The following is a 24,616-nucleotide window of genomic DNA, read 5'->3' as shown; positions in this document are numbered from 1 at the left end:
TTACTCCTTGGAAGGAAAGTTATGACCAACCTAGATAGCATATTGAAAAGCAGAGACATTACTTTGCCAACAAAGGTCCATCTAGTCAAGGCTATGGTTTTTCCAGTGGTCATGTATGGATATGAGAGTTGGACTGTGAAGAAAGCTGAGCGCTGAAGAATTGATGCTTTTGAACTGTGTTGTTGGAGAAGACTCTTGAGAGTCCCTTGGACTGCAAGGAGATCCAACCAGTCCATCCTAAAGGAGATCAGTCCTGGTGTTTGGAAGGACTGATGCTGATGCTGAAGCTGAAACTCCAATACTTTGGCCACCTCACGCGAAGAGTTGAAAGTGTGAAAGTCGCTCAGTTGTGTCCAACTCTTTGCGATCCCATGGACTATACAGTCCATAGAATTCTCCAGGCCAGAATACTGGAGTGGGTAGCCTTTCTCTTCTCCAGGGGATCTTCCAAACACAGGGATCGAACCCAGGTCTCCCGCATTGCAGTTGGATCTGTTACCAGCTGAGCCACAAGGGGAGTGTTGACTTATTGAAAAAGACCCTGATGCTGGGAGGGATCGGGGGCAGAAGGGGACGACAGAGAATGAGATGGCTGGATGGCATCACCAGCTCGATGGACATTAGTTTGGGTAAACTCCAGGAGTTGGTGATGGACAGGGAGGACTGGCGTGCTGCGATTCATGGGGTCGCAAACAGTCAGACACGAATAAGTGACTGAACTGAACTGAGAATTAAGTTAGCCTGTTTAGAAAACTGAAAAAGTTCAGCTTTGTGGAAAAGCCTGGACTAACAATGATTGGCAATTAAATGTTTTCAAGCCATTAATTTGTTAAGATGTAATAAGATGAGGAATAGGAGGTGATTCAGGGAAAATCTGGATTATGGGTGGCCCTAAATATTATGACATTTGAACTCTGTTCTGTAGTCAGTGGTAAACATTGTAACACAAAGTTCTATTATCTGTGACAATATCATTAGTGTATCTTTGTGAATTAAAGTAGAATTATAGCATCCTATTCACCATTATCATTCAATGTTTACAACCACTTAGTAGGTCCCAAGGATAGAAAGATGTCCTGTAACCAAGATCCACAATTACAGGGTGATTTTTAACTTCCTTTTTGAGATTCTGTATTACAGTGTTTTAACAAACACACTAAAGGTTAATGACTTAGTAATAAATGACTAAATTCCATAAAGATATTTTGATTCTTTTAATAACATTTCTGATTACAAAATATAGATGTAACATCTGGAAGGTACATAAGTATAAATTAGAACACTTGTCATCTGAACCCTCTACTCTGTGAAAAAAGGAGTCTATCCATCGAGAACAAGACTATTTGGAATGAGCCAATTCCTCCAGTTTCAAGCAACTTAATCCAATCTTATGTGTCCCATTTTTTATTCTTATAAGGGAATAAAAGATAGTAACTAAACTTCTAAAGATCATATATTCAAACGACACTCAGAAGTCTCTTCCTTCCAATGGTGTTTGGGCACCAATTAGGCAGCTATACCTTCGTTAGGGTCTTGCTCGCCCCTCACTCCCTACCAAAAACAAGGTAACCCTAAAATCTCACACTAGACTCAAGTGTAAATAAAAACATTGTAATTATCCTAAGGACAGTCTATAATCACCTGAAAGACACTAAATCAAACATTATCCAGCTTTCTCCAATTTTTGTAAGCATTACACGAATCTCCAGTTACAGCGGGACCATCCTCTTCATTCTTAGTAACTCAAATCTACACTTGGAACGCCCGATTTAACAAATCTTGAGTCTACACACTTTATCTCATCTTTATTCAGCTTCGTTGCCAAAACACATGAATATATACTGAATACTCCTCAAATGAGACTTGTATTTCCAATAGCTTTAAAAAGTTTGGGTTAAGAGCTACGAGAAACGTTACCTAAACTTCACAACTAACTTGTATCCAATCTTAATAGGTACAGGGAGACCCACTCAATGCTTTCCCCACCCTTTCTGACATTAATTCGCGACACACACAAGAGGGAAAGTAAAAAAGAAGTTAGCGACACCATTAGAGAGGACTTCAAAATTTGAACTTAAGCAACGTGAAAACGCAAAGCATCCGCAATGTCTCCCAGCGGAGTCCCAAGACCACCGCCTCGTTGTCGAGTTTCGCCTGAGCTTCCGCTGAGGCAGGAGGTTCATCCTCCTACCGATGATGATACCCCGGCGACTGGAAAAGCAAAGGTAGTCTTGGCAGCCAGTGATAAGGATACGGCAGCTCTCAAAAACCAGAACCTCCATCCAAGAGCAAAGGCCTCAGCTGGCACCAAGAGCCCCCAGGGAACTGTGAGCCGTCGCATCCCGTCTCACCGCACCCTACCGACGGGGCAACACTCAGCAATTGCTAGGCAAAGCGCAAGCGATCTCCAGAACGCGCTCCAGCAAGCCCACCGGGAGAGCCAAAGCCACCTCCTAGCCCCTGTGGGGAAAATGGCGCCTGTGAACTCGTCTCCCTCCCGGCTAGTCACAAGGACCAGCCTCCCTCCCTCGCTACAAAATGGCGCCTCCTGCTGGGGCCCCAGAATAGGCATAATTCACTTGTCAGAGAGGCGTTGTCGCGCTGGGATGAGCGGTTCTGTCAACCAGTCAGAAGCAGGAACTTTGGTTCCTCACTTTGGGTAAGCCACTCAGTCGCTGGCTGTAAGGCCAGGCGAGGCTGACGTCAGGTAAGGGGGCGTGGATAAGGCCGTCTTCTTTCGCGTCGCCTAAATTTGAGCCAATGGCAAGCAGGAAGCGTCTAGTGAGTGACGTAATGACAGTCCAATGGAGGCTGGGGGCGGGCCTCAGAGCTACTATGCGGGTTGCGGGGCTTGGGGGCCGGGCGGCTGTTTCCTGTCCTGGTGCATGGTGGTCGGACGAAGGAATTGTTGGAAAATTTTCTCGGAGGTTCGTATATAAATGTGTTTTTACCCAGTGTGCATTATTCTCCGCCCGGCCGCCGCCCTCAGCGCGGCGGCGCGGGCCCGCTTGGGCCCGGGCTCTGACTCCGGCTGGTCAGCCTCCACCTCAGGCCTTGCCGATCCTACGGCCGGTCGCGGTAGTTGCGTCTGGGCAGAAGCGGAGTTTATTAATAACCCGCGGCCGCCACTCTGGGGCGGCGGAGCTTTTCTCTCTGAGGACGCAAACCACCCCCCCTCCCCCCAGTCTCGTCGCGTAGCGCCCCGCCTGTTCCCCTCAGGGGACCGCCGAGGGGAGGGAGTGAAAGAGGGGAGGGTGGAGCCCTCGGGAGCCTGGCGGCGCTTCTCGGCTTGACCTCCGCGCGGAGCGAGTCCCCAGGCGCCGCCGCGGCGAAGCTTCTCGGGCTGAGACGCTGGGCCCTGGTCAGCACCAGGCCCCGGCTGGGGCGCCGGCGGCAGAACTGGCCGAGAGCCCGATTGGGTTCCCGCCTGCAGATCGCCCCCAATATTTCCTCCCGCTCAGACCATGCACACATTTCTTGTTTCCCTCATTTGGAAAAAAAAAAAATTGGGGTCATTGAGCCTAATATCGAATATTGGAAATTACTGATTTTATCATTCTGTTTTCTCGATTTTGGTGAAAAGAGTGAACGAATCCTTTCGTTGCTTTGTAACATTTATTGTGGAACGTCCATCAATATTCTCTCCCCTTTTGCTCTTTTTAACAGTGTTTACTCATTAGAGAAGTTAAAAGTGATAAAATGATTGCCAAACTGATGATAAGTTTAAGATCAGTTTAAGCTTTTGAAAGTTGTCTAGTCAGCTGGTATAGTCTAGTGAAGATGTGAAAAATTGTAATTTCGAGGTTGTCGCCTTTGTCCTGAATTTTACTAGAAGCTGTAAGCGTCCAGTAGTTTTGCTGTAGTTAACAAAAATCTGTGCAATATTTAATATTTTCCCTTGCTGATGGCGTAGTTTCAGTTCGTTATTAAGTGTTTAATAAGAGACTAGGTAATGAAATCATCCAAAAGTTTCGGTAAGATAGTAACGAATTTTACCCAAGTGTATTTTGATTACTTTGGAAATTAGTGTACAAATGCTTTGCCTATTTTTTCCATAGCCACCTTTTAGTTTTTAAAAATAACAGCTTTATTGGCAGAATATACAGACCTTTACAATTCACCCCGTTAAAGTATGTAATTAGGTAGGTTTAATGTTTTCACGGAGTTGTGCAACCATTACCAAAATTTTAAAACATGTTCGTCACCCCCCAAGAAACTCGATACGCATTAAGTTTCTCCCGATTTCCCCATAACACACCTCCTTCACCAACCACTAATCTACAAGTTTGTCTGTTCCCAGAGTTTCATAAAAATGGAATCACAGTATGTGCTTCTTTCATTTAGCATGTTTGCAAGGTTCATTCATGTTAGAGCATGTATGAGTACTTCATTTCTTTTTATTGCCACATATTTCATTGTGGGGAGGTAACACCTTTTATTTATCCGTTCATCTGTTGATGTGGACTTTCAGGTTGCTTCTATCTTGACTATTATGCATAATGCTGCTATAACAATCAACGTATATTTATTATTTATCTGTTCATTTGGCTCCTCTGGGTCTTAGTTGTGGCATGTGGAATCTTTTAGTTACATCATGAACATGTGGAATTGATTTCTCTGACCAGGGATCTAACCAGGGCCCCCATCATTGTGGGTGTGGAGTCTTAGCCAGTGGACCACCGGGAAGTCCCCTCTACTGTTAGTTTAGTTGTTATTAAATATTTATAATGTAGTTACAGTTTGTGATTACATGAGGAGAACTGTCTGACTCCTGATGTTCTTATCATTACTTAATTTTGAAGTTCTTATATAGTTTTTGTTTTTATATATGTGTTAGTTATTTGGCTGCCCTGGGCTTTAGTTTCAACATGTGGGATCTAGTTTCCTCATTAGGAATCAAACCCAGGGCCCCTGCATTGGGAACTCAGAGTCAGCCTCTCTACCACTAGGGCAGCCCTTGTTTTTATTTTTAATTTGAGATTTTACCCAGTTCTTAGTCTTTTTGCGCTTGGCTTTATTTCAGGACATAGTGATTATTTAGAGTTGAGTTGTTTGTGTCATTGCTGATCTCTATGCTTAATTTGCATTTTAAGGATAGCTTTAAGACAGTGTATTGTACTATCAAAATAATTTTGTTTTTAAGATGGCTCTATACTGAAAATCTCCCTCCCTCTCAGAGAAGTAAGAAATCTTCATAGTTTCCGATAAATTTAATCCTATTTTAAAACTGTGCCACCGTGGGAACTCTGTACTCTGGAAGTAACTTATCCATTAATGTGTAGACACAGGCCTTTAACTCCAAACTACTGTTTTTTTGTACTTAAAATACCACTTTATGGAAATTCCCCGGTGGTCCGGTGATTAGAACTTGGTACTTTCACTGCCGGGGGCCTGAGTTCAATTCTTGGTTCGAGGAACTAAGATTCCACATGTGGCACCTCTGCTAAAATAAGTAAATATATATTTTCAAAAGTCAGTTATTTAAAATCATCTTTAGAAATTATTTTTTGTCTTCTTTTCCAGGGAAAAAACTTTCATAAGGATAAGGAAATTTTTTCTCTTTTTTAAAATTGAAGTATAGTTGATTTACATTTTACTTGTTTAGGGTGTATAACAGTGATTCAGCATTTTTATAGACTGAAAATTTTTATTTTTAGCTTAAAAAATTTTTTTAATGGAGAAACCTTGAAAACATTATTTAGTTTAAGTGAAAGAAGACAGTCACGAAAGACCATATGCTATGATTCCATTTATGTGAAGTGTCCAGAGTAAGCAAATCTGTAGAAATAGAAAGTAGATTGGGGTTACCTATGGGTTTGGGATGGGGGAGATAGGCTTTTCTTTTGCTGGTGATAAAAATATTCTGAATTCAGGTTGTGATAATATTTGTACACTCTAAATATACTCAAGTCATTGACTTGTATACCTTAAATGGATAAATTTTATGGTGTGTGAATTGTATCTCAGTAAAGGTATTTTCGAAAAGGAAAATTATGAACAAGAGGAAAGTTTCTCTTGAATAACACATCTCTGAAAATTTTTCTTGTTTTTTTCCTCCTCTGGCAATACCACTTGATGGAAATTCCCTAGCAGTCCAGTGGTTAGGACTTAATTCTTTCACTGCCTGGGAGCCTGAGTTCAGTCCCTGGTCAGGGAACTAAGATCCTGCATGTAGTAGGTGAAAACAGTGAATAAGACAGACATTTAGCTTCTCATTTAGCTTTAAACTGCTGATAAGCAGCCTCGCGTCACTCAGTCATGTCCAAATCTTTGGGACCCTCATGGACTGTAACCTGCCAGGCTCCTCTCTCAATGGGGATTCTCCAAGCAAGAATACTGGGGTGCTTTGCTATGCCCAGGGGTCGAACCCAGGTCTCCCACGTTGCAAGTGGATTCTTTACTCTCTGAGCCACCAGGGAAGCTCATTAATAGCAAACACACATGTAATGCCATGTGCTGTTACAAGCGATTTTTATTTGCAGTACCTCTGTGAAGTACCTGCCTTTTACAGCTGGGAGACTGTGCACAGTGTGCTTAAGTAACTTGCCCAAGGTCACATAGATAATTTGTGGTCAATGAGAGTTTGAAGCAGGCTGGCTCAGGAGTCCTTATTTCTTAAGTATAATGCTATATACCATGTCTTGTAAGTATTCCTTCCTAGGTATAACCCATATTTTCTAATCTATCAATAGGGGAATCCTCCTTAGATATTATTGTATGTTTTAGTAGCTGGTTGCTATAAATACGGGCTTCTCTGGTGGTGGCTCAGTGGTGAAAAATCCACCTGCTGTGCAGAAAACCCAGGTATGGTCTCTGGGTCGGGAAGATCCCCTGGAGGAGAGGATAGATGGCAACCCACTCCAGTATTCTTGCCTGGAGAATCCCATAGACAGGGAAGCCTGGCAGACAGCAGTGCATAGGGTCACAAAGAGTCAAACGTGACTGAAGCGACTGAGCACGTACGCACATGCTCTAAATACACTGCTGCTACTCTGGAGAAAACCAGGTGATTAAAGTGTACTGTGGTAAGTGTTATGATAAGGGTATGGACAGAGTGTCTTGGGAGATACAGGTGAAGCATTCAGACCCTGTTTGGGGAGTTGAGATAAAACTTTCTGGTGGAATCTAAAGAATTTATCCAAGTAAAGAGAGAAGGCGGAGAAGGCAATGGCATCCCCCTCCAGTACTCTTGCCTGGAAAATCCCATGGACAGAGGAGCCTGGTAGGCTGCAGTCCATGGGGTCACTAGGAGTCGGACACGACTGAGCGACTTCCCTTTCACTTTTCACTTTCATGCATTGGAGAAGGAAATGGCAACCCACTCCAGTGTTCTTGCCTGGAGAATCCCAGGGATGGGAGCCTGGCGGGTTTCTGTCTATGGGGTCGCACAGAGTCGGACGTGACTGAAGTGACTTAGCAGCAGCAGCAGCAGAGAGAAGGAAGAGTATTCTAGAGGGAATGAATGGCAGTGTTCAGAGCCCAGATGCAAGAGACATCTTGGGCCAGAATGGCTCAGGTAAAAATTGTTGAGTCAAATGGTTAGAAGGTGATTTTACCATTTATGTTGTGAAGTTAAGGACATCATTTAACCTGAGTTTCACTTTCTTCTGCAAAATTGTGATTAAATGATACTTAATTCATAGGATTACTAGAATGATTAAATGAATTAGTAGTAATGCCTGGCACATAATATTTTGGAAGGATAAGTTGTCATTATTAAATGTCTAAATTATTAATATATTATTAAATGATACTAGTATCATTGACTACTAGAATTTTAATCAGTGTTGGTGGAATATAGAATGTGAGATTGTGCTAGAATAAGACTGGAGGATAGAGTGACCAACTTGTCTTGATTTGCTGAAAGTAAAAGTGTTAGTTTTTCAGTCATGCCAGTTTGTGGGTGGTTTTACTGGGTTGAGAACCATGGAGAAAAATAGTTACCTTAGAAAGGAGCAAAATGAGAACAAAGTAAGATATGCCTGTGTATACACACATAAGCACATTTTAGAGACTGAGTTCACACCAGTACCTCCAATTCCAGCTCATTCCACAGAGCTCTTTCTTTTCTTCTCTTATTCCATATTTGCATTTCCCTTCTTCCTTAATGAGAGCTCTGACTTCCAACAGCATTTACACATTCATTCAATGCTCAGTCTTTTATTCTGTCTAAAATAGTTTCCAAGTTGTTTTGCCTTTGAAAGTGTTAGTTGCTCTGTTAGTCTGATTCTTGTGACCCCATGGACTGTAGCCCCAAGGCTACTCTGTCCCTGAAAGTCTCCAGGCAAGAATACTGGAGTGAGTAGCCATTCTCTTCTCCAGGGGATCTTCCCAACCCAAGGATGGAACCTGGGTCTCCTGCATTGCAGGCAGATTCTTTACTGTCTGAGTTACCAGAGAAGCCCTTGTCCAAGACCATTCCAATTTGTTTTTCTTTTTAATTATTTATTCTTTTATATATATATATATATATATATATATGGAGAAGGGAATGGCACCCCACTCCAGTACTCTTGCCTGGACAATCCCATGGATGGAGGAGGCTGGTAGGCTGCAGTCCATGGGGTCACGAAGAGTCGGATACAACTGAGCGACTTCACTTTGACTTTTCACTTTCATGCATTGGAGAAAGAAATGGCAACCCACTCCAGTATTCTTGCCTAGAGAATCCCAGGGATGGGGGAGCCTGGTGGGCTGCCATCTATGGGGTCGCACAGAGTCGGACACAACTGAAGCGACTTAGCAGCATATATATATATATATATATATATATATATATATATATATTTTTTTTTTTTTTTTATTGAAATGTAGTTGACTTACAGTGTTTCAGGTGCACAGCAAGGTGATTCAGTTATACAAGTATACGTATATTATTTTTGAAATTATTTTCTACCATAGGGTATTACATGATATTGACTATGGTTCCCTATGGTATGCATTAAACCTTTGTTGCATATCTATTTTTAATTAGAAAATCTAGTATTCTATTCATAAGTCAAACAAGTGGAATAAAAATTTTTTTAGTTAGGCAAAAATGCATATATTTATATATATATGTATACAAAAGCTTTTCTACTACACTTGATAAAGACTTGAGAAAGAACATCAAGAAAAAGGAGATGGAGACCATAAACTAAATGAAATGGGAACACTGAATATGAAATATAAAAAGTGAAACAAACTAAATAAAAGTCCATCATGTAGTCCAGTTTTTAAACACGACTGCTCATTAGAAACATGGAGCTATGGAGGTAAAAGCAATACCTGAGCATTTGTATTTTTCGAAAAATTTCAAGATAATTCCGATAAGTATCTGGATTTTAAAAAGTGATTACAGATTTTTCTGTTAGATCCTAGTTTTCGTAATATGGTAAGTGGAAGTGCATATATGCACATGTTTTCATCCACCCAGCCAGTCTATGTATTTTGGGTGGTTCATTTAATCCATTTATATTTAAGATTATATTATGATCCTGTTACTGTTTTCTTAATTACTTGGGGTTTATTTTCTGTAGGTCTTTTCCTTCATTTGTGTTTCCTGCCTAGAGAAGTTCCTTTAGCATTTTTTGGATAGCTGATTTGGTGCTGCTGAATTCTCTTAACTTTTGCTTGTCTGGAAACTTTTGATTTCTCTATCAAATGTGAAGGAGAGTCTTTCTGGGTAGAGTATTCTTGGTTGTAGGTTCTTCCCATTCATCACTTTAAATATATCATGCCATTCCCTTCTGGCTAGTAGAGTTTCTGTTGAGAAATCAGCTGATAGCCTGGTGGGAATTCCCTTGTATGTTATTTGTTGTTTTTCCTTTGTTTTTAATATTTTATCTCTGTTGTTAATTTTTGTCAGTTCATTACTGTGTGTCTCTGTGTGTTCCTCCTTGGGTTTATCCTTCCTGGGATACTCTGTGCTTCTGGACTTGGTTGACTATTTCCTTTCCCATGTTTGGAAAGTTTTCAGCTATTACCTCTTCAAATATTTTCTCGGTCCTTTCTCTGTCTCTTCTCCTTCTGCTGCTGCTGCTAAGTTGCTTCAGTTGTGTCCAACTCTGTGCGACCCCATAGATGGCAACTCACCAGGCTTTCCCGTCCCTGGGAGTGGGTTGCCATGTCCTTCTCCAGTGCGTGAAAGTGAAGTTGCCCAGTTGTGTCCGACTCTTAGTGACCCCGTGGACTGCAGCCTGGTTACCAGGTTCCTCCATCCATGGGATTTTCCAGGCAAGAGTACTGGAGTGGGGTGCCATTGCCTTCTCTGAGAATACTAGAGTGGGTTGCCATTCCCTTCTCCAGGAGATCTTCCTGACCCAGGGATTGAACCCGGGTCTGCTGCATTGTAGGCAGATGCTTTACTGTCTGAGCCACCAGGGAAGTCTTCTCCTTCTGGGACCCTTGTAATGCAAATATTGGTATATTGAGTGTTGGTGTGTTTAATGTTGTCCCAGAGGTCTCTTAGGCTGTCTTCACTTCTTTTCATTCTTTTTTCTATATTCTGTTCTGTGGCAGTGATTTCCACTGTTCTGTCCTCCAGTTCATTTACCTGTTCTTCTGCGTCAGTTATTCTGCTGTTGATTCCTCCTAGTGTATTATTCATCTCTGTTGGTTTATTCTTTAGTTCTTCTAGGTCTTTGGTAAACATTTCTTGGGTCTTCTCAATCTTTGCCTCCATTCTTTTCCCAGTATCCTGGATCATCTTCACTATCATTATTCTGAATTCTTTTTCTGGAAGGTGCCTGTCTCCCCCTCATTTAGTTGTTCTTCTGAGATTTTTTCTTGTCCCTTCATCTGGGATATAACTTTCTGCTTTTCCATCGTGGTTAATTTTCTGTAATAATGGTTTTTGTTAAATCTGCTGTGAGACTGTGCTGCTGCTTGCTTCTTCTGTTTGCCCTCTGATGGATGAGGCTAAGAGGTTTATGTCAGCTTCTTGATGAATGGGAAAAACTGGGTCTTGCTCTGGTGGACAGGGCCTTGCTCAGGTGGACAAGGCCTTGCTCAGTAAAGCTTTAATCAAATTATCTGCTGATGGGTGGGGTTGCACTCTCTCCCTGATAGTTGTTTGGCCTGAGGCGATCCAGCCCTGGGGTTTGTGGGCTCTCTGGTAGACTTAATGGTGAACTTCAAGAGGCTTTATGCCAAGGGGGACCTTCCAGTGCCTCCGTTCCTGTGGCGAGCCCCTGCCGATCCACGGTTCCACAGGAGGCCCTCCAACGCTAGCAGGTAGTTTTGGTTCAGTCTCCTGTGTGGTCACTGCTCCTCTCCTCTGGGTCTTGGTGCATGCAAAATTTTGTTTGTGCCTCCCAAGCTTGGAGTCTCTGTTTCTCTCAGTCTTCTGGAAGGCCTATAATCAAATCCTGCTGGCCCTCAAGGCCAGATTCCCTGGAGATTTCCAGTCCCTTTGTTAGATCCCCAGGCTGGGAAACCTGATGTGGGGTTCAGAACCTTCACAACAGTGGGAGAACTTCTTTGGTATTACTTGTCTCCAGTCTGTGGATCACCCACCTGGTGGGTATGGGATTTGATTTTATCGTGATTATGCCCCTCCTACCATATCACTGTGGCTTCTTTGTCTTTGGATGTGGAGTATCTTTTTGGTGGTTTCCAGCGTCCTCCTGTTCATGGTTGTTCAACAGCTGGTTGCAGTCTTGGTGCTCTCACAGGAGAGATGAGCACACGCCTACTACTCCACTGTCTTGAATTGGAAACTATCCCAATTTTAAAACAAATTCCCCCCAGAGAAATAAAACAGAAATGAAAGTTCCATGACCTGGGAAGCTTGTAGTGTTGGGCAAACCAGGATGATTGTATTAGAGAAGTTAGTAGAACCCCAATCATGGTATTTGGACTTTATGGGTAAGTGGGAAAGTTTTGAAGGTTTTTATGACAAAGAAATGCTCTGATTGGATTTGAAAGCACTTGGACTGTGCTGTGGAGATCAGGTTGGAGGAGGGTAAAAGTGGATTTCGGGAGGCTGATGTAATAACCCAAGTGGTTATGGTCTCCTGAATTAAGACCGCCTAATAAGAGAAGTGAATGCATTTGACAGATATTTAGGAGGTAAAGTGATCATTTTTCGTGATCAATTGGAGATTAAGGGGGATTGGACTACTGGGTAAGTGATTCATTTATCATTGAGGTAGAAAATCAAAAGTAGAATTTTATGGCATACAGTTTTGAGATGGAGGTGGCTGTGGACCATGAGTGTCATCAAGGCCAATAAGCGGCTAGATAAATAGATCAGGAGCCATTAAGAGGAAAGACATGATAGTTTTAAAAAGCTTTTAAATTCTAGAGATCTTTGAAACCATGGGAATGGATATGATATTCCAAGAGGAAAAGTGCATAAAATGAAAAAACAAATGAGGATGCAAACTTGCACGTTCTCAACATTTAGGAATACATTGGAGAAATGGAAAAGGATTGGCTAGGAAGTTGGAGATGTCATAGATGCCAAAGCAAGAGAATATTCTAAGAAAGAGATAAAGGTCAGTGGTATCAAAGACAGAAAAGTATCTATCACACTGTTTTTTAATGTTTAACTATCAATATTATAATGGCTGGTCATTTAAAATTTTTGAAAATTTGTAGTATAATCATGTGTGTTCAATTTGATGAGTTTTGGCAATTGTATACGTCCAGATGATCATCACTCAAAAGATAATAGGACATATCCATCACCATAGAAAATTCCCTTGTTCTCCTTTCCAATCAGTCCCCTAACCTTGCAATCACATTTTATTCTAACACTGTAGATTAATTTTGGTGTTCTGGGAAGTTATATTAATGGAGTAATACAATATGTATTGCTCTGTGTCTATCTTACTTCCCTCAGCATAATAATTTTGAGATTCCTCGCTGTTATTGTTATACACTGTTATGTAGTGTATATAGTTTGTGATGCCAAAGAATGCTCAAACTACCGTACAATTGCACTCATCTCATGCTAGTAAAGTAATGCTCAAAATTCTCCAAGCCAGGCTTCAGCAATACGTGAACTGTGAACTTCCAGGTGTTCAAGCTGGTTTTAGAAAAGGCAGAGGAACCAGAGATCAAATTGCCAACATCCGCTGGATCATCAAAAAAGCAAAAGAGTTCCAGAAAAACATCTATTTCTGCTTTATTGACTATGCCAAAGCCTTTGTGTGAATCACAATAAACTGTGGAAAATTCTTCAGGAGATAAGAATACTAGACCACCTGACCTGCCTCTTGAGAAACCTGTATGCAGATCAGGAAGCAACAGTTAGAACTGGACATGGAACAACAGACTGGTTCCAAATAGGGAAAGGAGTACATCAAGGCTGTATATTGTCACCCTGTTTATTTAACTTATATGCAGAGTACATCATGAAAAACGCTGGGCTGGAAGAAGCACAAGCTGGAATCAAGATTGCTGGGAGAAATATCAATAACCTCAGAATATGCAGATGACACCACCCTTATGGCAGAAAGTGAAGAGGAGCTAAAAAGACTCTTGATGAAAGTGAAAGAGGAGAGTGAAAAAGTTGGCTTAAAGCTCAACATTCAGAAAACGAAGATCATGGCATCTGGTCCCATCACTTCATGGGAAATAGATGGAGAAACAGTGGAAACAGTGTCAGACTTTATTTTTGGGGGCTCCAAGGTCACTGCAGATGGTGACTGCAGCCATGAAATTAAAAGACGCTTACTCCTTGGAAGGAAAGTTATGATCAAACTAGATAGCATATTCAAAAGCAGAGACATTACTTTGCCAACAAAGGTCCGTCTAGTCAAGGCTATGGTTTTTCCTGTGGTCATGTATGGATGTGAGAGTTGGACTATGAAGAAAGCTGAGCTCCAAAGAATTGATGCTTTTGAACTGTGGTGTTACAGAAGACTCTTGAGAGTCCCTTGGACTGCGAGGAGATCCAACCAGTCCATCCTAAAGGAGATCAGTCCTGGGTGTTCATTGGAAGGACTGATGCTGAAGCTGAAACTCCAATACTTTGGCCACCTCATGCGAAGAGTTGACTCATTGGAAAAGACCCTCATGCTGGGAGGGATTGGGGGCAGGAGAAGAAGGGGACGACAGAGGATGAGATGGCTGGAAGGCATCACTGACTCGATGGACATGAGTTTGGGTAAACTCCAGGAGTTGGTGATGGACAGGGAGACCTGGTATGCTGCGATTCATGGGGTCGCAAAGAGTCTGACAGGACTGAGTGACTGAACTAAACTGATAGTTTGTTTCTCTTTATTGCTAGGTAATAATCTATTGTATGAATTTATCACAACTTTGTTTTTAATCCTTTCTTTTATTTGAGTTCATTCTAGCTTGGAACTATTATGAATAAAGCTGCTATGGACATTCTTGTATAAATCTCTTTGTGGATGGATGAATATTTTCATTTCTCATTCATGCCTAGGAATGGCCATTGAACTTCATATTAAAACGCAGATCAGTGACCAACCAGAGAGTTTCCGTTCTTAGGGACCGAAATCAGATGGATGGCAATGGGAAATCAGGAGGCATTGTTAGTAACAACTGTTAAGGAAATCTAGCTGTGATAGGAAAGAGATAACAAGTAGCTGAGGCAGAGGTGAGTTGTTTTGTTTTGTTTTGTTTTTGTGTTTTTTAAGTTATTGTTGGGAAGAAACTGGGGGAGAGAGGGAAATTGTTTACAGAAGAGGTCCATGAAATCCCTGTGGAGGAAAGACAAATGAAATGGAGAGTACAGGTTGAAGAATTGGTCTTACCTTATAGGAAAGTAATATGGTAGGAGAGAAGGAAGAAACATGCAGAAATGCAGTGAAGTGAGGTTTATTGGCAAATAATTCCTTTGATGACTTATTTTCTGTGAAATTGAGAACTGATTAATTGAAATCCTGAAGGAGAAGAGTGGGGGCATAGCAGAAGAGGGGATGGAGGTTTGAGACAAATGGAAAATATTTAAATAGTTGCCATGAGGAAACAAAGAAATGTAAGTTTTTGGGACAGGTTTGGGGGTTCAGAAGAGGCTGGAAGAGCCCAAGAACTTTCATGTCCCTTCAGGACTATTCCATCAAATAAGTTTTTCGATCTGAAAAATGCTTTGTAAATATGAGACCGATACAAAGTTATTTCTGACTAGAGATGTATGTTTTTACTACCTAGTCCATGTACTGTTTGTACAGAGGATCTATTTTGTTGCAGTTGTATGTCAGGAGTGCTCTGTAATTTTCATAATTGTCTCACAATGTTTTGCTTCCCTTACATGACAAGATGAGCAATTTGGATAATAAAATACTAACACAAACAGTGTTTATCTTGAGGGAAATAAAGTACAATGCAGGATCACAGTCAGAAGTGGAGTTTGAATATTTATCAGAACCTCTCTCCTGCTACTTACACTCCTCAAACTCCCTAGACTCAGTGCAGGCAGGCCAGGGCATGCTTAGTAAATTGAACTATGCAGGAATGCCCTTATCAAGCTCTGCTGTTAGTACCGCATTGTTGAGGTTGGAGAGAGATTTTTTTTTAGGTTCTTTTTCACATCAGTGGTTCAGTTAAGAACAGACAGACCATTGCCAACATTGATGTTTCTGATGACTAGACCTAGGTGTCCATTTCTAAATTCGTGTCTCTGTTCTCACAGCTTTTTCTCACACATAGTTTATTTTACCTCTCCAGGCCTCATCTCAACTTCCTGCCAGTCTGTGTAAATCTTTCATTTCTGAATGTTTCTGGAACGTGGTAAAGCCTTCACGTTTCAACATTTTACCCACGCACTAGAATATCCTAATTCTTTAAAATTGGTATTATAAACTCTGTCCCTCCATTTTACCCTTTAGCAGTCTGTACAGCCTATGAGAACTACCTCATCTATTAGCATGTTCTTTACATTGCATTCATGGAACATGCTGACTCCCTGGCTGTATTAATATTTAAATAAAACTGAAGAGATTTAAAGACAGTTTTCCACAAAGTTTAATCAAAGCAGTGTAACTAAATCAGCAAACTACAAAGTTACAGAATAGCCTACTATTTTTATGTTGCTATACTAAGAAATTCCTCATTCCAGGGTAGGAGATGTCATTAAATGCAGCACAAACGACCATGCTTAAATGAAGAAGCACTTTGTATATTAGTAAATTTATAAGGAAAATTTGTAGTTGAGACCAGGTAATAGAAAGTATGTAGGTGGAACCAGCCTGAGGTTAGAACTGGAGTTTGACAATTTCTGAAGGTCTGGTTTTTGTTAGTTCAGTCGCTCAGTCGTGTCTGACTGTTCGTGAACCCATGGTCTGCAGCACACTAGGCCTCCCTGGTCCATGGCCAACTCCCAGAGTTTACGCAAATTCATGTCTGTTGAGTCGGTGATGCCATCCAACCATCTCATCCTCTGTCGTCCCCTCTCCTCCTGCCTTCAATCTTTCCCAGCATCAGGGTCTTTTCACATGAGTCTGGTTTCTGTAGCTTCATGCAAAAAGTCTTTAGGATTTGTTAATCTAGATTTCTTTTTATATCATTTCTTACTACGATAAAGATTACTTGTAGTTGAAGTCCTTACTCTTATACCTGAACCATTAAGATTTATATTTTCATAATAATTCACGATAATTGTATCTCACAATTTTACACCAAATTTGAGATATCTAAGGGCTTCACATTTTAAAATATTGATCTGATGTAGACTCAAACCACTGAGGAAACTGATTTTTTTTTAGGGGATGAAGTCAGCTAGTATTTAAGTACTAATTTTCTTTAATGTGGGAAGCATGATTATTGTTTTATTTTTGGTTGTACTGGGTCTTCGTTGTTATGAGGGCTCTTCTCGAGTTGCAATGAGTGGGGGCTACTCTCTAGTTGCGTTGTGTGGCTCCGCATTGTGGTGGCTTCTCTTGTTGTGGAGCATGGCTCTAGGGTGCTTGGGCTTCAGCAGTTGGGGCACGTGGGCTCAGCAGTTGGGGCTCCCAGGCTCTAGAGCACAGGCTCAGTAGTTGTGGAGCACCGGCTTAGTTGCTCCACCACATATGGGATCTTCCCAGACCAGAGATCAAACCCTTGTCCCATGCATTGGCAGACAGATTCTTAACAGCTGCACCACCAGAGAAGTTCCTGAGAGTCTGTTTTTAATCCCTTTGGATATATGCCCAGAAGTGGGATTGCTCGATCATATGGTAAAATTCTATTTGTAACTTTTTGAGGAATCTCCATACTGATTTATTTTGGTTTAATTTGTTTGGCCATGCCACTCAGCTTGTGGAGTAACAGTCTTTTTTGTTTGTTTGTTGTTGTTGTTTTTATCTTATTTCATTATTATTATTTTTTTTTAAGGAGTGGCAATCTTAGTTCCCTGACCAGGGATTGAACCTGTGCCTTTGGCAGTGAAAGCAAAGTGTCCTAACCACTGGACTGCTAGGGAATTTCCTCCATACTGTTTTTAATAGCAGCTGCTAGTAGTAAAGAATCTGCCTGCCCTTGCAGGAGATGCCAGAAACTTGGGTTTGATTCCTGGGTCAGGAAGATCCCCTGGAGTAGGAAATGGCAGTCTACCCCAGCATTCTTGTCTGGAGAATCCCATGGACAAAGGTGCCTGGCAGGCTACAATCCATAGGGTCTCAAAGAGTCAGACACAACTAAAGAGCCTGAGCACATGTGCTCATGCTGTAAATACACTGCTTCTACTCTGGAGAAAAACAGGTAATTAAAGTGTACTGTGATAAGCGTGCATGACTGAGCATTCACGTGTGCACCATTCTGCATTCCCACCAAAGTGCTGCTGCTGCTGCTGCTAAGTCGCTTCAGTCATGTCCGACTCTGTGCAACCCCATGGACTGTAGCCCACCAGGCTTCTCCATCCATGGGATTTTCCAGGCAAAAGTGATGGAGTGGGGTGCCATTGCCTTCTCTGCACCAATAGTGCACAGAGGTTCTAATTTCTTCATGTCCTTGCCAAACTTACCTTGTGTTTTGGTAGTGGACATTCTTATAGGCGTGAGGTGATATCTAATCATGGTTTTGATTTGCGTTTCCTCGACGATTAGTGATACTGAACATATTTTCATCTTTGTTGGCCATTTATTTATCTTCTTTGAAGAAATTTCTATTAAGTCCTTTGTCCAGTATTTATTTGGGTTATTGTTTTTTGATGTTGAGCTGTAGAAATTCTTTATTCTGGATATAACATTTGCTGTACTTCATAAATGTGTTCTTTTTTTTTTCTCTTTTCTTACAGCAATATTCATCATCATCTTCCAGAAAGGCAGGAACTTATTACTTTACGTATGTCTTCCTTTGAGATTCCTCTTGTGCCCCATCACAGCCTCCCTGTGTCTGATTTTGGTCCATGTTTCATTATTAAAGCACAGGAAATTGGCTACCTTTCACAAGGTGGCTCTTTCTGAAGATATCGTGTGTATCTCACATGCTTGTGTGTGTGTGCTCAGTTGTGCCCAACTCTTTGCAGCCCTGCCAGGCTCCTCTGTCCATGGGATTTCCTGGGCAAGAATACTGGAGTGGGTTGCCATTTTCTTCCCCAGGGAATCTTGCCAGCCTAGGGATCAAGCCCACGTCTCCTGCATTAGTAAGTGGATTCTTTACCACCGAGCCACCTGGGAAGCCCTTCTTACATGCCTATTTACACACTATCTGAAAATGTTGATGCACAATCACGACATGAATGTGAATATGGTGTTGAGTAACTGTAGAGTGTTTTAACTCTAGCTTATTTCATTTATTCACTATCATATTTTCCCCCACTTGATCATTTTCTAACGAAGGGCATTAGTTGTATCATGGAGTCTTTTTGAGAATAAGATGGGCTGTGACCTGATATCACTTATTACCTCTGGCAGTTGTAGTGCACATTTGATCTCTTTTGAATCCTTTACCACCAAGTGTATTTGCCAGCAATTTGTGTCCAGGAATCAGCTGACTCTTCATCTCTGAATTAATGTAGATTTTTTTCAATTAGGATAGAAACTATAGGTGCTGAAGCCTTCCTAAAGAAATTTAACACTTGACCAGCCTTCAGACAAGAAAGAACTTTATCAGTTACCTGTTGATGTAGTTATTTGGAGATTTATAAATAATTGAAAAGGACAACTGCTTGAGTTATGTTCAAATGGACATTTTTTGATATTATGACCCAAATTAACTTGTAATCTGCCTTTTTCAAAATTCTCTTTCTAGATGTATACTGTAAAAATCATGCAGTACTTACTACTTTTTTATAGGTGCTTTCCCTTCTATTTCCTTGTCTTATTTCTGTTATATAGTGACAGTACTTGTTCTGAAAATGAGCCTGTCCCAGTCTTAAACTCAGGGAGCAGAGTACCATTATTACTTTAAGGCTTCTCTGTTAGTCCTTAGAAGTAGCAAGGAAGTAATTGAAGTTTCCATCTGCTTTATAAACAGATATAGATTATAAATACTTCAGGAATCCCTGAGAAGTCAGCCCTTGACTGGCTTTCTGTGAGTCTAAACCATAGTCTTTGGGTTTAATCCAAAGAAGGTACAGTTTATAGTGTTTAGAAAAATGAAAATCTTCTAGTCCTAAACATAAATATAATTGTAAAATATTACTAATATCTGTATATTTCCCTTTTAAATATTGACAGCTGAAATTAGATCTTTAGATCTGAAAAGGTCCTCAAGAGATGCTCTGATCCAGTTCCCTGGCTTAAAGCAGCTAAATTATCCCAACTTCTGTTAGAGACAACTCAAGGCCCACAGAAGTTATGAGATCTGCAGGTGGGAAAAGGGAGATGGGGTTATGGTGAAGATTGGTTAAAGAGCCATTCATGCATCCATTTATTCGGCACCTATTGTGTACTATGTGCCAGGTACTTTGTAGGCACTTTAGTCAGCAGAGAGCAGATAAAAATCCCTGTCCATTCTAGTAGAGGGAGAAATAGATAAGAAACAAACAAAATAAGTAAATACATGTAATGTCCATTTATTAGTACTGTGCGAAAGTATAAAGGAAGGAAGAAGGATAGAGTGTATCATCATTGAGGGTTTGTGATGCAGTTTGCAGTGAGGTAAATAAGGAAGCTCTCATGGAGGTGCCATTGAACAAGACTGGAAGAAGACGAGAGAGTAATAATGAAGATACCAGGAAGACTGTTTCAAGCAGAAGGAACATCAAATGTAAAGGTCCTGAGGCAGCAGAGCATCCACTATGTTAGAGGGAAAGCAAGGGCACCAGCGTGGCTGAAATGGAATGAATGAGGAGTAGAGCAGTAGAAAGTGGGGGCAAGACCATTGGCCTCACAGGCTAGCATAAGGACTTTTGACTTTACTTTGATGAGAAATCATCAGAGAGTTTTGAGAAGAGAGATAAGATCTAACTTTTCCCTTCAAAAAGGGCAGTCTGATTGCCGTGTTGATAGGAGACTGTGAAGGAGGTCACAGTAGAAGCAGGAAGACCAATTACTGTGCTGTTGCAGTAACATCTCAGGGTAAGATGACAGTGGCTTGAATCAGGGAGGTAATGGGGAAGCTTGTGAGAAGTGGCCAGATTCAGGATAGATTTCTGAAGAATGTCAACAGAATGGACTCAGTACATTCATGGATTCTAAGTGGGAATATTCAGCCATGTTAAACCCAAAGAATGTTAATTACAGGAATTTTAGACATGGTACAGAACTGATGGGCAAGACTTGTCAGTGTGCTCAGTAATTTTCTGATGAATTATTAAAAGCATGCTCTGGACTTTGGGCTAATACTCTTACCCTGCATATTAAGTGAAATTTCAGCTTATTTCAAAACACTCTTAACTTCCTTAGCAGTTTTTTATAGTTCATAAATATTCTCTGTAGGTTTTATTTTATAAATACATTGTTTTTTGTTCTCAATGCCTGCATTTTTCTTCAAGGTAGAAAATGTTGTTAGCCCAGATAAATCGAGATTCTCAGGGAATGACAGAGTTTCCTGGAGGAGGAATGGAGGCTCAACATGTTACCCTGTGCCTGACAGAGGCAGTAACTGTGGCAGGTGAGCAGTTTCATTTGAAGGGATCGTGTGGGTTTGGAAATATTTATCTTAAGGGAAAATGGAAACTCACAACTGTAATTACTTTGTTCCTCCTCCCTTAGCTAAAGGCAACGCAAAGCTAAGCCTTTTTATGAGCATTTTTATCTTGGTGTGGATGCTGGGTACAGTAGGGTGTAGAAATATTTTTTTGTAAATGCTTTAAGAAAGTCCACTTGAGTCTAAGTTAAGCAATCTGCCTTTTGATTCATTTTTACTTAAAAAACTTAAACAGCATGCACATATGATAGTTATTTAAAGAAAATAACTTTCGTTTTGTAATAGATGGTGACAATTTAGAAAACATGGAAGGTGTAAGCCTACAAGCAGTAACACTTGCTGATGGTTCTACTGCTTATATACAGCACAATTCTAAAGGTATGTGCTTCATACACAGCCCATTGGTTATTACTAGCAATTCATAACCTCAGAGTTGGAATACCTAGCAATTATACTTTTTCCTAACCCCTCCTAAAGACACTGTATATTGTATGTGGTAATTTTAAGTCATTTCAGTTTAACTTAAATTTTGTTTTGATAATTTGAGGAAACCTTTTGAGATATTTAGAACATACTCTATCAGAAGTAGTGAGGAAAAGGAGAGGGGGTTAGTGTCCTTGACCTATTATCAGTAAGACCTTTATCACTTTAAATTACTATTTAATGTTTTTACAAAATATGCATAGAAATAGACATTTGGTTTTGCTTTTATAACATTGTTTCTAAATCAGTGTTTACTTTGGGCCAAGAAATAGCCTAGTTCTCAAATTTCTTGTTTTTATGGAAACCTGCTGAGCATATGTATGCATAATCAAGGGACTTGTAGCCCCCAAGGATAAGAATGACAACTAGCCTTGCATGCACTGATATATCTTTCTATCTTCCCAGTTTCAGCTTTGCTGTTGTCAGGGTCCCTATTCCTAAGTGGTTCTGAAAGGTATATGGAGGTTTGACTCATGTAGCTTGCTATGATGAGCCACTCTTCCTCTTGAACTAATTGAAAATTGGAGGGGAGGAAGGATGGCTGAGGGAGGCTTTTCTGCTTTCTGTAGGATCACTGGATGTGTTATTGAATTGCCTCAGAACATTTGAGGGAAGAAGCAAGATGAACATGATCTTAAGTAGTGTATGTTTTTATAGTTGATATCATTTTGAAATTGTATGAAGTTTAAATTTTTTGCTTGTGCTAATTTATTGGCTTAAATCTTTTGTTTCTAGATGGAAAACTCATAGATGGTCAGGTCATTCAGTTGGAGGATGGTTCTGCTGCCTATGTTCAACATGTACCCATACCTAAAACTAGTAAGTATTTGATACTCACTCACCGTCCTGATTCTCAAACTTCAGTATTTTCTGCCTCCAGCTGCCTCTTATTACTTTAACTTGGTCCTGATCTCTAATCCTCCTTCTGAAAGGAGAGATGGGTAGATGTCAAAGAGAGGATCTAAAGACTATTTTAACTTGAGACTTTCTCTCAGACATGATAGAAGTTACTAGACTGTACTCTGGAGATAAATGGGCAACAGTTTTAAGTGAATATTCCTATTATTTGAGCTAAATGCTACATGTCTTCTTATTTTCTTCTTTCTTTTCCCTTCTTTCAATTCTCCTTATCCCCTGGTATATATTCCTCAGGTATTGTAAATATCTTTACCTTTAAACACTTATTCAGAGCAGCTTTGCTGAAATTATTTATATTCAAGGATCCTTAAAGCAAGCGTAGGTTTGTATGATGTGTTTAACAGTTTATTGACTCTGTTGCTGCTGAGTTTCAGCATATACTTGGATAACATGGGATCTAAATGTAAGTATTGTTTTTGAGCAGGGGACAGTTTGCGTTTAGAGGATGGGCAAGCAGTGCAGTTAGAAGATGGAACTACAGCATTTATTCACCATACCTCCAAAGGTAAATTAGCTCTGAACATTTGAATAAAACAAGGCAGAAGTGGGGTGTGGGAAAAATAAGACCTTTATTTAGTTGCTGAAATGGTGTTATGTAAAAGAAGAATTCTTCTCTCAAATATAAGATGGCAGATTTTGGCACGGTCTAATAAAACTCTCATAATGATTTAAGTTGTCCAGTAGCAGTTCGGACTAGCAAAACCCTGATTCCTGGGAAAACTTCAAATAGAGGCTGCTTTTAAAATATGAAATTAAAACATTTGAAAGCTAAATTGTGGATTCTTTTTCCTTCTAAATGTACTGTCTTTAGCAAGGTCCTTTGCCCCTTGGGTTGGCCCTTAAAACTAAATAAAAATTTTAAAACTATCTGAAGTAAATATGGCAAAATGTTCATGAGTATTAACTTTGTGTAGGGGAGATCAGGGGATTGAGGTGAAATGCATAGGAGCAATGAGCACAGCTCTGCAGCCAGACTCTCTGGGTTCCAGTAAGGATCTGCTGTCTTTTAGCTGTGTGCCCTTGAGCAAATTATTTACCCTTCTTGTACTTCAGTTTCATCATCTGAAATGAAAATTATAATGTACATCCCCATCATAGGGTAGTTGTAAAGACAAAATATACAAACATCTAAAGCACTTGGAACAATATTTGTCACCAAGTAAATGCTCAATAAATATTATTGTTATTATTTTATAAAATATTTTATTATAGAATGATTGTTAATGTTTTAAAAGGCTGTTTAGTTGTGAAACCAAAGAAAAAAACTTTTACAAATTTTGAATATTTTAATTTGTAAGTAAATTTATTAAAGTTGAGGAAAAGTAAACTTTTTTTTCTTTAGCAGTGGAAGTTGATCACAGGTTCACTGTAATTGGCTAGATTTATTATTTAACAATGCTGTGCGCATCTTGGTACAGTTATTTAGAGGGAAAAAAACATGGAGTCATACTGACATAAGTTCAGATCCTAGTTTCTCTGCATAATGCTTTTGACTGTTAATTGTTAGTTTTTTATTTCTTGGGTCTTAAGAAAGTATCTTTACTTCCTCAAGCCTCAGTTTGCCATTTGTACAATAGGGTGATAAGTATACCCACCTTAGAAAATAATTGTGAAGATTGAGTGAAATACGCACATAAAGCACATGGGCCCTGCTCATAGTAGCTGCTCAATAAAACTTCATTCCCTGCTTCCTTTAAACATGTAATTGTTTATCACACTACCTTTAATTTAATGCCATTCTCTTCCACTCCCTCAGATAGTTATGACCAGAGTGCATTACAGGCAGTTCAGTTGGAAGATGGCACCACAGCTTACATCCACCATGCAGTGCAAGTCCCACAGTCTGACACCATCTTGGCAATTCAAGCTGATGGGACAGTGGCAGGTCTGCACACTGGGGATGCCGCCATTGACCCCGACACCATCAGTGCTTTGGAACAGTACGCAGCAAAGGTATAGCATTTTACAATGTCAAGAACATCCCAGGTAGAGCTGCTTCTGTTGTTGTTCAGTCACCAAGTCATGTCCAACTCTGCAACCCCCTGGACTGCAGCACATCAGGCTTCACCGTCCTTCACCATCTCCTGGAGTTTGCTCAAACTCATGTTCATTGAGTGGGTGATGCCATCCAACCATTTCATCCTCTGTTGCCCCCTTCTCCTCCTGCCCTCAATTTTTCCCAGCATCAGGATCTTTTCCAGTAAGTTGACTCTTCATATCAGGTGGCCAAAGTACTGGAGCTTCA

General features: G+C 40.5%; 1 protein-coding gene across 6 annotated transcripts in view; it reads left to right on the top strand.

Annotated features, from left to right (window-relative positions):
* Positions 1 to 2,872: 2,872 nt before the first annotated feature.
* The window catches only part of ZNF143 (zinc finger protein 143), a 59,922-nt gene continuing 38,178 nt past the window's right edge, over positions 2,873 to 24,616 (top strand). The window contains exons 1-7 of one of the 6 annotated variants that reach the window (XM_052652657.1): positions 18,180 to 18,219; positions 20,306 to 20,399; positions 20,820 to 20,934; positions 21,256 to 21,348; positions 22,189 to 22,272; positions 22,793 to 22,876; positions 24,128 to 24,324. In XM_052652657.1, coding sequence (XP_052508617.1) covers positions 20,823 to 20,934; positions 21,256 to 21,348; positions 22,189 to 22,272; positions 22,793 to 22,876; positions 24,128 to 24,324 — 570 coding nt within the window. In that variant the 5' untranslated portion in view covers positions 18,180 to 18,219; positions 20,306 to 20,399; positions 20,820 to 20,822. Of the gene's footprint in view, positions 2,928 to 18,179; positions 18,220 to 19,594; positions 19,690 to 20,305; positions 20,400 to 20,815; positions 20,935 to 21,255; positions 21,349 to 22,188; positions 22,273 to 22,792; positions 22,877 to 24,127; positions 24,325 to 24,616 lie in introns of those variants that run through there. The other 5 variants (XM_052652661.1, XM_052652656.1, XM_052652658.1 and 2 more) reach the window with 5 other exon arrangements.

This window comes from Budorcas taxicolor, chromosome 15, assembly GCF_023091745.1.
Source record: "Budorcas taxicolor isolate Tak-1 chromosome 15, Takin1.1, whole genome shotgun sequence".
NCBI classification, from domain to species: Eukaryota; Metazoa; Chordata; class Mammalia; order Artiodactyla; family Bovidae; genus Budorcas; species Budorcas taxicolor.
The sequence above is the reverse complement of the archived record's forward strand: the minus strand, read 5'-3'. Positions and strand labels throughout refer to the sequence as shown.